Source organism: Rhinopithecus roxellana, chromosome 10, assembly GCF_007565055.1.
Source record: "Rhinopithecus roxellana isolate Shanxi Qingling chromosome 10, ASM756505v1, whole genome shotgun sequence".
NCBI classification, from domain to species: Eukaryota; Metazoa; Chordata; class Mammalia; order Primates; family Cercopithecidae; genus Rhinopithecus; species Rhinopithecus roxellana.
In genome coordinates, this window is record NC_044558.1 from 68,697,128 (window position 1) to 68,712,822 (window position 15,695).

General features: G+C 38.2%; 1 protein-coding gene across 4 annotated transcripts in view; it reads right to left on the reverse strand.

The window, feature by feature from the left end:
• The window catches only part of ANO6 (anoctamin 6), a 228,461-nt gene that overhangs the window by 127,965 nt on the left and 84,801 nt on the right, over positions 1–15,695 (reverse strand). For 2 of the 4 annotated variants that reach the window (XM_030938982.1, XM_010382272.2), the window contains one exon: positions 4,328–4,407. The exons of 1 other annotated variant lie outside the window; for it this stretch is intronic. In XM_030938982.1, the coding sequence (XP_030794842.1) occupies positions 4,328–4,407 (80 nt within the window). Of the gene's footprint in view, positions 1–4,327; positions 4,408–13,812; positions 14,014–15,695 lie in introns of those variants that run through there. One more of the 4 variants, XM_010382273.2, reaches the window with a different exon arrangement.

Genomic DNA, 15,695 nt, shown 5'->3' on the forward strand with positions numbered 1-15,695 from the left:
TCAGAATCCTTTCCCACACCCCATCCTTCAGCCCATGTGTACTCAGGCAACTGGCCCATATGAGTTCCTGGGTCAGTGTCAGCTGAGTCAGGGTTTCTAGAAATAGCCTTGACCATTACTGCTCCCCCTACATCTCCAGTTATTTTTTTTCAACTCCTTGGGGCTTGGAATCAACCTGGGGTCTGATGGGCCAGCCCTGACTGCCCCTTAGATCTCCTTTGCTCTTAACCAGACCTGGGATTGGGCAAACTGGGGGGAAGTGTGGGATATCCTGCATGCAACCACATTGCAGAACAATATTTATCTGCTCCATCACCATGTGGACACCTCCCCATCCTCAGTTTGAATCACATGACCTATTTCTGCAGTCTCTACTTTTAAGACTGAACTCTACAAGGTTATCTGAGTCTCTGGTACTCAGTTCCCAGCCTCACTTTAACCGATTTCCTTCCCCAGAGTAATCATGCACCTAATCTATTTTCTTCCATGTACCCAAATGATAGTCACCATTCACATAGTTTCAGAACATCTGGCTATGCCACCATTTTCTTGACTACATCCTCCTTGAACTAACTGCTTTCAAGGTAACAATGGATGAGTTATGCTTATCAATATATTGAACAAATAATGTCAGAGACAATAACAATGTTGGAGAAAACAAAACAGTATGGGAAAAATGTTCATGATAAAATGTTAATGAAACAAGTTATCAAACTGATTTCATTGTGCTTAAACAAAAAACTGAACCAGGATTGAGACAGTTTCCCACCACAGCAAGATCATCAAGTTACTTTCTAATGTCAATATTTGCCGGGTCCCTTTTACCTGGACTCTCACCCACACACCCACCTTACCTTGAAGTGTGTCTACAACAGTTTCTAGTTTCAACACATTCCCAGCTCCTCATAAGCTTTGGGGTAGCAAGAACACATGCACCTTATGTTCACATCTCTGTTTATCACTCACCATTTTTGCATAGTTTGGCTAAACTTACTTGCCTCAGTCTGCAAAGTGGAGCAGGAGCTGGAGAAGAGCAACACAAATATGCAGGTGACAGGTAATCAATGGACAAACTCTGCAGCAAGCGAGAGAAGAAGCCACTGAAGATGCTGCCAAGAGCAAGGTAGGCTGTGGCCTCCAGGCCATGTGGGAGGTTCACAGCAGCATTTATTTCACTGTGATTTATGCACACTATATATACAGCAGTGCTGGCTTTACCCAACTAGTCACATTAGAGACACCTGAGCTGTGAAGGAAAACTTGAATGTGCTTATGATGCCAGCGACCAAGACGATTCAACTGGCAATGTTCTCTCAGGCCTCGTTTCAAAGGAAAGAAAAACAGAAATTCTGAAGGAAATGAACTAATAATGATAAGCATTTTAGTCTCCCTGTTAGCCAAACTCTATAAATACACCCCATTGTATAAAAACACTAGGCTCTTGATCCTTCTAAAATCTGAACTATTTGAGGATAAGGCCCAAGTAAACATGAACTAGGCTTTGCTTTATTTCGGTTCAACTCTGCAAACTGCAGTTGGACTTTCCAAAATGCCAGATGGAGAAAAATAGAATATCGATTTTTCAGCTTCTTTTATTCCTCTTTTCAGTCTTTTTTCAATTTTGCTTTGCCTTTGGATTCTTTCTGCTCCCAGGTGTGTACTGTGACACCCATTTCTGATTTTAAAATGTGGCTTGAATCAACTTACCTGATTTTGTCCTGGCATTTGCCTGCCTATACAATGGGAGCCACCCATTTTCATTGACGCTGTAAGCTTCTGCCTACAAAAAGAGCTGACCTTAAATATAATGCTTGATTCCCCTGGGCACCCTATTCTCAAGGTACCACTTCTACACCTTCTGTTTGTTTACCATGGAGACAGCAGTTTATGTTTACTGTGGAACCGGGAGTACGCTGGTTAAGCTGATGCTAAGGAGAAAACACAAGCAGTTACACAAAGAAGTGGCCTTAATGAGCATCAGATGTGTGAAAATCTATGAAGCACAAGAAAATCCCAGATTCTCTCCTGAATATGTTATGAACCCAAAACTAGAGAAAGATAATAGGCAGGATATAGAAATCTGGTATCAACCACACGTACAGGACTATGTGATTAACAGTTTCAAATGCCATCACTGCAGTCTAACAATATGACTCACGGTAATTCTGTAAGCATGAGAGTGAAAAATAAAAAAGTGGGGATTTAGCCTAAGAATCTCCTTCCAGCTTGGGTGTTCTCAGATTCACTGTGAAAACAAGTCTTTCAATAAGGTAAATGTATTCTGTGAGCCTGGAGTTCCACCCCTGGTCGTTCTAGCTTAGACTAGCTGTCTTCTTCCACTTTGAAAAGGAAAGTGTGGTACTCAAGAAGTTAATGCTGAAGGTGGAGGAATATTATCGGTGTATCTGCCTTATCTGTGGCAACAACACAGCAGAGACTTGCCAGTCTGCAACACTGCAATACACTCAAGGTTGTTCCTGAGGAAAATACTTTTATTTTCACATAGGAAATTGGTGTGAACTATGTATAGGTTTACCAGGCGCACCAACACCTTGTTGCACACACTTTTTTTTAGATTAGACATGTTGCTTTATGAGTATCAACAAAAGGAGACAAAAACAAAACAACAAAAAAAAGGCAGCTTCATGAGTGTCTACCAGTATTACACTCAAATGTGAAATGTCTGTGTCAATTCTGCTTTCGGTCTCTAACTGCAAAAGTCAGAAAAACCACAAAATTGCTCTGCTACTTTAAGATGCAGGAATATTGGTGGGCATTCACAATTTCCCTTTACCAGAAATCTTATTGAATATAATAGGAAAGTCGTTGAATACTACGTCTTTCTATTATATCCAGGTGATTTTCACAGTAGGCAATCTGCTAGTACACCACAGGAGTCCCACACTTTGAAATAAAACGGCATTGTGGATACAGTTTTATGTGCCATCCCTTTTCAGTCCAGAGCACTCTAGTTTCTTTACTCTTGGTTGAATTGACTAGGCAATCCATAAAGAGTGAGCAAGAACAGAAAAAGCACATAATGAGGTTTTTTTGGGTCTTTATCAATAATACAATTGGGCTCTGCCAATTACTAGAGTAGTGATTGTATGAGTTCCTGGGTCAGTGTCAGCTGAGTCAGGGTTTCTAGAAATAGCCTTGACCATTACTGCTCCCCCTACATCTCCAGTTATTTTTTTTCAACTCCTTGGGGCTTGGAATCAACCTGGGGTCTGATGGGCCAGCCCTGACTGCCCCTTAGATCTCCTTTGCTCTTAACCAGACCTGGGATTGGGCAAACTGGGGGGAAGTGTGGGATATCCTGCATGCAACCACGTTGCAGAACAATATTTATCTGCTCCATCACCATGTGGACACCTCCCCATCCTCAGTTTGAATCACATGACCTATTTCTGCAGTCTCTACTTCTAAGACTGAACTCTACAGGGTTATCTGCTATATCACACTTTGAAAATAAATTAGAAAAGATTTATGCATTCCTAAAGTGGTAGGCCATTTGCAACAGGGACAAAAATCAGGAAATGTAAGCAGATCCTGGCATGTTTCTCCTACACATTTGGTGCAATAATATGGTACATGAGTCACAGAAACACTTGTTCCCATCTCCCCCACCAAATGAGCCTAATATAAAAATCTATTTAGTATTAAGGATATTTTGCACAAGGCATCCTATGTGCTTAATTTTCTTTAAACAAGGCATTAATAAAATCACAGTAGCATCTAATAAGATTTTTAATTCCTTAAGGGTAGGAACCATGGCTAATCTTTAATCAGTCCAATTTAGTGGGAGCATTTAGCTCCCTTCCTGGTAGAAACAACCAACAGAATATTCCTAGCCCTACGAGATACATGTAGGTTGTATTACTGAAAGCTCCAGGATGAAAGGAAAAGTAGACTATGTTCGCTACCAGTGACTGGCACTGGTCGATGTACCTGTATATGCTTAGAGACTATTTTCCAGAGTTACTAACAACAGATACTGATAGCAATGGTATCAATGAATGGAACAGGAGTTTCAGAAACAAGATGCTATTTTATTACAAAATGAATTCCCATTTAAAATTACATGAACAATATGAAGAACAAACATATGGAGCATGATGCCGAGACAATCAAGTTCAGCAACCTATTCCCGAGAGACACCAGAGCTCTGAACGCACAGTCCCTGCCATAAGATCTATGTAGGATCTACAGCCACTGAAGGAATGCATTCCTAAAAACACTTTTATGAGAAAGTTTTTCATAAAATTTTTCGTGAAAAATCTCTTAGCTAGCAAATACAAATTTAAGATAAAGGAGTAGTACTCACAAACTCCGGGGTTCGAAAATCATGCTGACTTTCCAGTGATCCCAAATCGGGGATAATTGTCTGTCCAAGGTTTTCCAACACTAAAAACAAATGAATGAATATATAAACAAATGAAGCACGAACTTGCACTGGCTCACATAGTCCTTTACTTATAAATCAGCGGCACCGGGTTATTAGCATTTGTAGCGCATTGACGGGTTTATATTATTTAACCCTTTCAGCTATCAGAGATATTTAAAAATCTGTAGCAGCTGTTTCATCTATTGGATCTACCAGACTAAGCCAGGGTTGTAGAACACTAGGTCTTAAAATTCTCTAGGCAAGGTCTACCACTGAAAATTATGTAGCTGGTACACAGCAACCAAATGTTACAAAAGTCTAGCTAAGGAACACTTTAGTCTACTGACGTTCTTTGTGCTATTACACGTCAGGGTACTGCTGTAGAGTCCCTTTGTGGGTAGCAATTTTTTCTTTCCTATTTTTTTGAGACAAGGTCTCACTCTGTCACCCAGGCTGCAGTATGTGGCACAATCACAGCTCACTGCAGCCTAGACCTCCTGGGCTCAAGTGATCCTCCCACATCAGTCTCACAAGTGGCTGAGACCACAGGTGTGTATTACCATGCCTGGCTAATTTAAAAACATTAAAAAACTTTTTTTTTTTTTTTGGTAGAGTTGGGGTATCCCTATGTTACCCAGGCTAATCAGTCTCGAACTCCTGGCCTCAAGCGATCCTCCTGTCTCAGCCTCTCAAAGTGCTGAGATGACAGGCATGAGCTACCATGCCTGGCTATTTTAAATCTGATAGAAATATAATGGGAGCCAGATAGAATTTACTTGGAGGTACATTAAAAAAAAAAAAGAAAAGAAACAGGTGAAATTAATTTTAATAACATAATTTAACCCATACTACCCTAATTATCATTTGAACATGTAATCAATGTAAAAAACTATTCATAAAATATTTTACCTTTTTTGTATTAAGTCTAGAAATCCAGTGTATTATTTTATACTCACAGCACATCTCAGTTCAGACTAGGCACATTTCAAAAGCCCAATAGCTGTTTGTGATTAGTGGCTACCATACTGGACAAGTGCAGTGTTAGAGGGATAGAGAACCAAATCCAGAAGGGAGGTCATTCTGCAAGATGCTCTAGTTCCATCTTGTCAACAAGTTACTGACATGAATAAAACGAATTGTTCCAGGTTAACAATCATTTGCAGCATGTGGTTCTGGATTGGATCCTGGTTTTTTTTTTTTTTAACGTGGAAAAATTTGAATAGAATTTTTGCTATGTAACAATGTTCTGAATAAATGTAAAGAGATATTCTTAAATATTTAAGTAAACTTAAAGATTTAATGTTTAATTAAGTTTAAATAAATATTCTCATTTATCAATAGGTTCAGCCTCTAACAAGTCAATGACATTAACATGGGAGATCAAATTTAAAGAGCTCTAAAGGACATAACCACTAGCAATACAGGGTTTGTATTGCTAGATACAACTGGATCCTAACTTGGACAAACCAGCTATAAAGGACTTATTTTTCAAAACTGGAGAGTTTGAGTATGGAATAAGTATAAAACTATAAAAAAATTACTTTTGGCTGGGCATGATGACTCACACTTGTAAACCTAGCACTTTGGATGCCAAGGCAGGAGGAGTGCTTAAGCCCAGGAGTTTGAGACCAGCCTGGGCAATGTGGTGAGACATCTTTACAAAAACCGTTTTTATTAGCCAGGCGTGCTGGTTTGCACCTGTAGTCCCAGCTACTCAGGAGGCTGAGGTGGGAAGATTGCTTGAGCCTGGGAGGTTAAGGCTGCAGTGAGCTGTGATCATGCTGCTGCACTCTAGCCTTGGTGACAGAGCAAGATTCTGTCTCAAAAAGAAAAAAATATATAATGCTTTTAATTTTATTCTGTGTGATTTATCTTGGCTTTGTAGTGACTTTTAAAAATGCATACTATATTTTCCCTTAATCCATTTAAAGCTTTTATAGAAGAGAAGGCTGGGTTCCTACTGATCTAGAAAAATTCAGTGACCCAAAAGAAGAAATCTCAACATATATATAGGGCAGAATCAAAAGAGATCTCTACGTGATTGTTTACAAAACCAAAGTTTCAGTCAATAATTCAGCCAATTCAGTTACCAAATACTTAAGTTTGGCACCTCACTAAGAAATCTAATATTTGGATTCATTTTTTTTCTTTATTTTTGTTTTTTCGTTTTTGTTTTGTTTTTTTTTTTTGAGATAGATTCTTCCTCTATTGCCCAGGCTGGAGTGCAGTGGCACAATCTGGGCTCACTGCAACCTCTGCCTCCCAGGTTCAAGCAATTCTCCTGCCTCAGCCTCCCAAGTAGCTGGGACTACAGGTGCGTGCCACCACACATGGCTAGTTTTTTTTTTTTTTTTTTTTTTGTATTTTTAGTAGAGAAGGGGTTTCACCATACTGGCCAGGCTGGTCTTGAACTCCTGACCTCATGATCTGCCTGTGTTGGCCTCCCAAAGTGCTGGGATTATAGATGAGAGTCACTGTTCCTGGCCTGGATTCAATTTTAGGTTCACACAGAATACGGGGGAAAAAATACCTCACATCTTTGTATACTTAAGAACTGAAAAGAAATGCCAGTAGAAATGACAGTACAATCAAGTGATTCTAACTCTTCTGAAAAACTGAGTTCATTAGAGGACACCCTATGTGTGAACCAAAGCAGAAACAGAAAACAGATGAGATGAGCAAAGGCTTGAAGAGCTGCAACCATTGCCAAAATTAAGGTGCTTGCCTCTGAGAACTCCTGGAGGGTTATAGTAATCACTGCACAGTCTGTTACACCAAGAGAGTTGTAACATACTAAACTGGTTATTATAGTATAACAGTTGTCCAAGATAATTACACTCCTACAGACCATCTTTAAAACTTGCTAAAATGTGCTTATATGCTAGGCTATGATAAGTGTGTTCTAAGTTGGTGTTGGGCAGCTTGCTTTACACTTGGAAGAAAAGACCTAATCTTTTTATAGTATTAAGACAGATGTTAAAGAAATTATATCCATGGTATTTATGATATTTTGGTTTTTGGCAGAACCAGCAAACAAGGAAATATAATACTGTGGGAGTTTTTTTTTTACATCAGTATTATAAATCTGATGGAGTGACTTGGCACCTTATCTAGATTCCTAGATGATTAGATGCCCAATTTATCTGTTATCTAAGGTCAACAGACAGAGCTGCAAAAGTTGATTTTTTTTTCTTTTTTCTAAATGAAAGGACAAGCTTAAGAAAGTATACATTTTGCCTAAAGACAGAGGAGAAACAAGATTACCCAGATGTTCTATCCAATAAACGGTATCTATGGATTTATGAAAGAAATTAGAACTATTTATAGTTTTAGTTATTCTGCTGGTAATGGAAACTAATAGATTCACTGGTTAATGTCAATACAAAGAAAAAACTGTAAATCTGAGTGAATAAAAACAGAAATGGCTTTATTCAAACATCATCTAGGTAGAACAAAGCCACAGCTGTTGCTCTCATGACCAGACAGAGTGCTGGGAAGCGAATGATTGATGAGGCCACTACGATAATTATACTCCCACTACTGAGGGGCTCTAGTTACTGTTTGATATTCTCATTTATGGTAATCTAACACAACTGAAAAAGTTCATTTCTCAGCAAAAATAAAATAGTCAAAATGAAGGTGACTCTGAGAGCCTGTATTAAAATGAGCAGAATCAGGACAAAAGCCTAAAAAGGCAAATATGTTAATTTCATTTCTTTCCTTATATAAATCATGTTTTTCTTAACGTAATATGTTGAAATGTATTTTTAGTACTGTCACTATGCCTCAGCCTTATACAGCAAAAGTACGATCTTCAGTGGCATCATGATTAGTTCATTTAATTTTGGCACTTGGAACAACAGTATTTGGGACCTCTTTGTTATCTGTTCATCAAAAGGCTGACTAGAAAACTAAAAACTAGTTATTCTAATGTGACAAAAACCTTGGTCTTGATATGTTAGTGGGATTTTGCATGGATGCACAATGAAAGTGCAGTTCAAAATCAGGTTCAACAAACATCAAAATCTACTTTATATTTTTGCACAGACACTGTTTTAAGGCCCTAGGGAAGCCAAAAAGAACCAGACAAGTTTCCGTTTTCTTGAAGAAAGAAAGCTGAGACATAATTAATGTTAATTTTAGTGTCATTTCTAAGTGCCACACTAGACAGATTTACGAAGTACTGTAAGAATACTATCAATTGGATTACTATAGGTAAACATTGAATGATTGATGATTTGGGTCAAAAACAAAACACACTAAATAGCTACCTTTCCTAAATTCAATAGAATTAATTACATAACACTTAGTGAAAAAATAAAGAGCATACTTTAAAAATTTTTATCAATGCATTTAGTACAGTGAAATTGAAGCAATAAAGTCCTTGGTGGTACCAATTCTGACTTACTTAATAGTCCAAAATGAAGGGCCCAAAAGAAATTTCTAGAGGCCCAGTCATATTAATAATGCAACACTGGAAGCCTCAGCAGAAAGTTGCAGTTCACACGATTACTTGTCTACCAAATAGAAATGGAATAACTAACATCCATTGTCCCAATTGCAAAATAAAGAGAAAATCTATACAGCAAAGTTGTTTGAGACTTACATTAACTGGCCAAAAAAAGAGCCATTGTCTACAATTTTATAACTTAGACAATCCATTATCTATGAGAAAACACAAAATGATCTCAGGAAACTCATGGTTAAAACCCCAAATATCTAATATGTAGTGCCCTAGGAATAAAGATAATCAGAATTAGGCATCCACAATTTATCCAACTTAGCACTAAGCATGACAGGTGGCTGGGTCCAACAACTCATCTGTTATGGGGATTGGTTGCCATTAAAATTATCAGAGAGATAGTGAATATATACAGAGAGAGCAAGAAAAGTATACCAGGGCCTGGCACAAAGGGCACTGGGTATAGACTAAGGGGATTGATTGGGTTCAAGTTCTGATTCTGTAATTTATTAGCTGCATGATCCCTGGCAGTGCTTATTCTCAAGTTTATTTATCTAAAGCTAGTGATAACATTACTTTCCCTGGTTATCTCACAAAGTTGGGCAAAGATACAAATGACAATTCACAAGCATGTTGTAAAAAAAAAAAATAAAGCACTATATAATACAAATTAAGTTCATGTAACAGACTCAATGATATGAAGAAACGTAAACAGAAATGTATCTAGTATTTTGTGCCTGGTACTTCTAAATATCTTATTTTATTTAATCCTATTTTTGTCCCTGTTTTCACAGATGAAGAATAATTAAGTTTATCAGCTGCATGAAGTTAACCATGCAAAGTGACATAATGGGAATCTAAACCTGTCCGATTCCAAAATTGCACATCCTTTAAAATACATTTGTCTCCTGAGCTGCTGTGAATCCAAGGAACTCCTGATGTTAGATATAAGTTGATAAGAAATTAAAATAGTATTGTATGTATAAATTTTAAAAATCAGCAACTAACTGCTTCAATATAGCCAGACTAATACAATTGGGAAAAAAGAAAAAAAAAGAAAAAAACAATGTAGTGAAACTTATTTATATAGCATTCACAATTAGAACTAATGGGAAAGTTTCACAGGGTAAACAGAATATTCTGGCAAGTGGCTAAAGACATTCGTGTGCCAGGGATTGAGCTAGATGATGTAAGTACAGATACCAAGATAAGGAGGGTACAGAATCTAACCTCAGGAATTCTGTGATCTAGTCAATGTACACAACTAAAGAAATGCCGAAGGAATGGCCCGTATCACCTTGTGAATGAGGATATGTTCACATATCCAGATTGGGCAGGATGTCTAGAGATCTGCCACGCTGTCTTGTACCTGAAACTCTTCTTCCATTTGATAGCTACTTCTGAAAACCGGATCTCAGCATACATCTGATATTTGACCTGAACGCCAGCACTCACCAGTCATTATTCTAAAAGCAACCACATGGCTGTATCACCTGAAACCAGGAGTTCGAGACCAGCCTGGGCAATGTAGTGAAACCCTGTCTCTACAAAAAATGCAAAAATTAGCTGGGCATGGTGGCACATGCCTGTAATCCCAGTTACTCAGGAGGCTGAGGCACAAGAATCACTTGAACCAGGAGGTGGAGGTTGCAGTGAGCTGAGACCGCGCCACTGCACTCCAGCCTCCTGAGTGACAGAGACTCTGTTTCAAAAAATAAAAATAAATCCCAGCACTTTGGAAGGCCTAGACGGGTGGATCACGAGGCAGGAGATCGAGACCATCCTGGCTAACACATGTGAAACCCCGTCTCTACTAAAAAAAAATACAAAAAAACTAGCCGGGCGATGTGGCGGTCACCTGTAGTCCCAGTTACTCGGGAGGCTGAGGCAGGAGAATGGCGTAAACCCGGGAGGCGGAGCTTGCAGTGAGCTGAGATCCGGCCACTGCGCTCCAGCCCGGGCTACAGAGCGAGACTCCGTCTCAAAAAAAAAAAAAAAAAAAAAAAAAAAAAAAAAAAAAAATTTAAAAAGCGCCTGTAATCACAGCACTTTGGGAAGCCAGATGGACGGATCACTTGAGGTAAGGAGTTCGACACCAGCTTGGCTAAAGTGGTGAAACCCCATTTCTATTAAAAATAAAAAAATTAGCTAGCCGTGGTGGTACATGCCTGTAATGCTAGCTACTTTGGAGGCTGAGGCAGGATAATTGCTTGACCCAGGAAGCAGAGGTTGCAGTGAGCCAAAATTGGGCCCCTGCACCCCTGCACTCCAGCCTGGGCAACCGAGTAAGACTATCTCAAAAACAAAACAAAATAAACAAATAAAAAAAGAGAGTAAAAGCAACCACATACAGGGCCCACCATTTCCCGTCACTTCGTGCTTTCCAGATTGCTGGGCCTGCCCAGTCTCACTCCCCACATCACTTCAGCTGAGTCTATCCCTGCCCGCCTGCTCCTCCTGCATCATTCTCTGGTAGTCATAATTGTTCTAAGGGGTTCCAATACCTCTCTGGTCTCAGTTTAACAGGATTTGCTATATTTTGGTGAACAATGAGGTAAGAGAAATTCTATTTCCTATATTAGCAAGAGGTTGTAGGCTTGTAGAGTATAGGCCTTGTGATATTACAACAAGATTTTAAAATACAGCCACTCAGTCATTATTAATGCAAAGAATGTCAGTAATAAAACATAAAATACAAAGACAGAAGCCTCGCTTTCAAGAGCATGCTGGCTATGTATTGCTACACAGGACAATGGACTTGAGTTGTAAGAGTGCTACATGGTCTAGCCCTGAGGCTCAGGCACATCACTTAACGCTAAGTCTGTTTCCTCAGCAATAAAACGCAGATTATAATGCCTACATCAGAAGGTCACTGTGGAGAATAAGCTAACTGACATATATATGAAACTGATTTGAAGACTCTTAAGTACTATATAAATATTGGCTATCACTATTTTTCACTTCAATATTTAATACGTTTTATCATCCTTTGCCTCATTAGGCAACAATTTTTCCTTCTGACTTCCACCTTGACAATCCCTGTCCTTCATTCCCTTTTAAAATATTAAAATAAATTTAAGCATAGAAGGGGATAACATTAATTCAGCAAACATTTTTGAATAACTACAACGTTCTGGGCAATGTTGGTTACTTGTTTCTAATGAAAAGAAATGTCAATCAGGAAATGTCTGAATCTGGATGGATCAGTCTCTTACCCCAGTTTGTTACTGGCAAGTAAACTAAATGACTTAATATTTACATTAACAAAAAAAGTGGCAGTCTCTTCTAATCATTTCTAGAATGCAAATTCCAAATTCGAATTGATAGTTTTTGTTACAGTTCTCTGTCTTTCCCATCTATCTTAAGGCAGAAATTTTCCCTCCCTCCCTGCACCTAGCCCCCTTCTCAACAAAGATATTTCTACAATTATTCCCACTTCAGCTACTGTTTCTTAAAAAAAGAAGGAAAAAAAAGTCATTCATGAAGATGTAAACTTTGTCAGGGTAAGAACATTTTTTTACTCATGGCCAGGATCCAGTACTATACATTTGGAAATTCAGAAAATTAATAAATATTCTCTCTGCATTCCAGTAAAAATTGCTTTTCCTCAAAGGTTCCCCTTTGCTGTGCTACCCTTCTTGAATAATGCTATTATCATCAGTTCAATTCCCCAATCCAAAAGGGGGAGCCATTCTTAACCTTTCTCTTTCCTTCAATACCAATATTTTGGTAAGTCACTAAATTACAACCTTCTTAATTTCAACCTCATCTTAAGTATTTTCTACCTATCTGGAATGCACACTCCCATATCCCCTGTGTTACTCTTTCTTCAAATTTTTATTTCAATGTCACTGCTTATGTGCCAGGTTAAGTTACCTGCCTCCACTTCATGCTCCTATAGCACTAATTTGGATATCTACTAAAACCTGCCATATTATTATAGGTGGAGCCAAAAACTCAAGCATTGCATTATCGGCTATTAAAATACAGTATTCTGGTCGGGTGCAGTAGCTCATGCCTGTAATCCCAGCACTTTGGGAGGCCGAGATGAGTGGATCACAAGGTCAGGAGATCGAGACCATCCTGGCTAACATGGTGAAACCCCATCTCTACTAAAAATACAAAAAAAAAAAAAAAAAAAGATTAGCCAGGCATGGTGGCGGGCACCTGTAGTCCCAGCTACTCAGCAGGCTGAGGCAGGAGAATGGTGTGAACCCAGGAGGCGGAGCTTACAGTGAGCTGAGATTGCACCGCTGCACTGCAGCCTAGCGACAGAGATGCTGTCTCAAAAACTAAACTAAACTAAACTAAACTAAACTAAACTAAAGTAAAATACAGTATTTTTTCAGTTGGACATCCAGTTATAGGAAAAAGTTTTTTTTTTTGTTTTTTTTTTTAAAGAGTGATTTTTATAAGCAAAATTTGCAGCTCACATTGAACAGAATTCAAAATTATCACATGGTTACTTTTTGACAACTGCCCACCACTACAGAAGATAAAATCTGGGGAAAAGATAGGTGTTGATCCTTCTTATCACACCGTATGGTCATTGTTTTTCTTCTCCACTAGTCCATGAGCTCCTAGAGGGCAAGCCATTGTCTTATTCAACTCTATATTCCGAGAACCTGAAACAATACCTTCCATATAATAGATGCTCAATAAATGAGAAAATAAACAAATGATGAAATTAATTATAAATTTGTCACTCCAGTACAGTTACTAGTGCTCTTCAATTCCTCAAAATGTAATTGCTTAGATAATAAGAGAGTGCTTCTATTTCCAGAATCATACTGCATTGCACTATACTGTGACACACACACAAAGCAGACTAATAATATAGTTTCCCTTCAAGACCAAATACTCATCAAATATTTGGACAATATTTATAAAAAAAGGAGCCTCCCCTGCACTCTGCCCACTGCTCACTGTTCCAGCAACTCACCAAATAGGAACATGTTCTTACCAGCAGCACAAAACATTCCACAGCAGAACAAAAGGGGGAATGGACAATTCAGTGAGTTCTTGACGCTGCTCACCCTCCTACCTCTACCTTTAGTGACAACTCTGAAGATTTCTATCATCCACAAACAGCAATATTTCTGAGAAGAGTTTCAGCAAGCACAATTTCTCCACCTTGTAACATTTCCATGTTTGGTGTTGTTTCAGCTCAGCTTATAAACTCTTCCCCTATTCCCACAAGCCTCCTCTGCCCCAACAGTACGGCTCTAAAAATACATCTAGAAGTTAAACATGCGTCCTTCAGAAGAGCTGGAAACAACTATCACATTATTGATTCTCACACACAACTGCTTAATGCTTTAACCTAATGCTTTTATAGAAAAACTCAATGTACACTGCAAACCTACCAGATTCACCGTTAATTCATTAGTTGTCTTACCATCTTAAAAAATATTTATTGCAGTAACATAACATACAAGCATAAAGTTTGCCCCTTTAGCCATTTTAAACACATAATTTAGTGGCAATAATTACATTCACAATGTTGCACAGCCATCACCACTATTTCTAAAACATTTCTGATCACCCCAGAAACTCTAACCATTAAGCATGAATTTCCCATTTCTCCTACCCCTTTTCCCCAGGCCCTAGTTATCTCTAATCTTTTTTCTATCTCTATGAATTTGCCTATTTAATATATTATATAAATAGAGTTATACAATATTTGTCCTTTTGTTTCTGACTTATTTCACTTAGTATAATGTTTTCAAGGTATATCTAAGTTGTAGCATATATCAGAACTTTGTTCCTTTTTATGACGGAATAATATTTCATTGTACAGATATACTACACTGTGTTTACCCCATTCATCTGTGGATGGACACTGAGATTGTTTCCACCTTTTGGCTATTGTGAATAATGCTGCAATGGGCACTGTTATACAAGTATCTGAGTCCCTGTTTTCAATTCTTTTGGGTGTATATCTAGGATTTGGAATTGTGGATCATATAATTATGTTTGCTTTTTAAGGAATTGCCAAATTGTTTTCACAATGCCTGCACCATTTTACAGTCCTATCAGCAATGTATGAGGGCTCTAATTTCTCTACATACTCACCAACACTTATTATTTTGTGTGTTCTTATTTGATTTAAAAAAAAATAGTAGTCATCCCGGTAGGTGTAAAGTGGTATTGTGGTTTTGATTTTGACTTCCCTAATGGTGAATGCTGTTGAGCATTCCCTCATGTGCTATTAGATATCTGTACACATTCTTTGGAAAAACGTCAAAAATGCTCAAGTCCTTTGCCCATTTTCCAACTGAGTCTGTCTTTTTGTTGCGTTCAGGAGTTATTTATATATTCTGGACATTAAAGACTTATCAGATACCTGATTCCCAAATATTTCTCCCATTCTGAAGCTGCCTTCACTTCAATATCCTTTGATGCCCCAACATTTTTAATTTTGTCAAGTCCTGTTATCTATTTTTAATTTTTTGTTTATGTTTTTGATGTTATATCTAAGAATCCACTGCCAAATCCAAGGTCATAAAGATTTTCCTTTATGTTTTCTTTTGTTTGTTTATTTTTGAGATGGAGTTTCACTCTTGTTGCCCAGGCTGGAGTGCAATGGCGTGATCTCGGCTCACCACAATCTCTGCTTCCCAGGTTCAAGTGATTATCCTGCCTCAACCTCCTAAGTAGCTGGGATTACAGGCATGCACCACCATGCCCGGCTATTCCTTTATGTTTTCTTCATGAATTTAGCTCTTGTATTTGGGTTAATCCATTTTGAGTTAATTTCTGTCTATGACGTGAGGTGGGATTGAACTTTGTTCTTTTCGCATGTGGAAAGCCAGTTGTCGCAGCATCATTTATTGAAGAGACTCT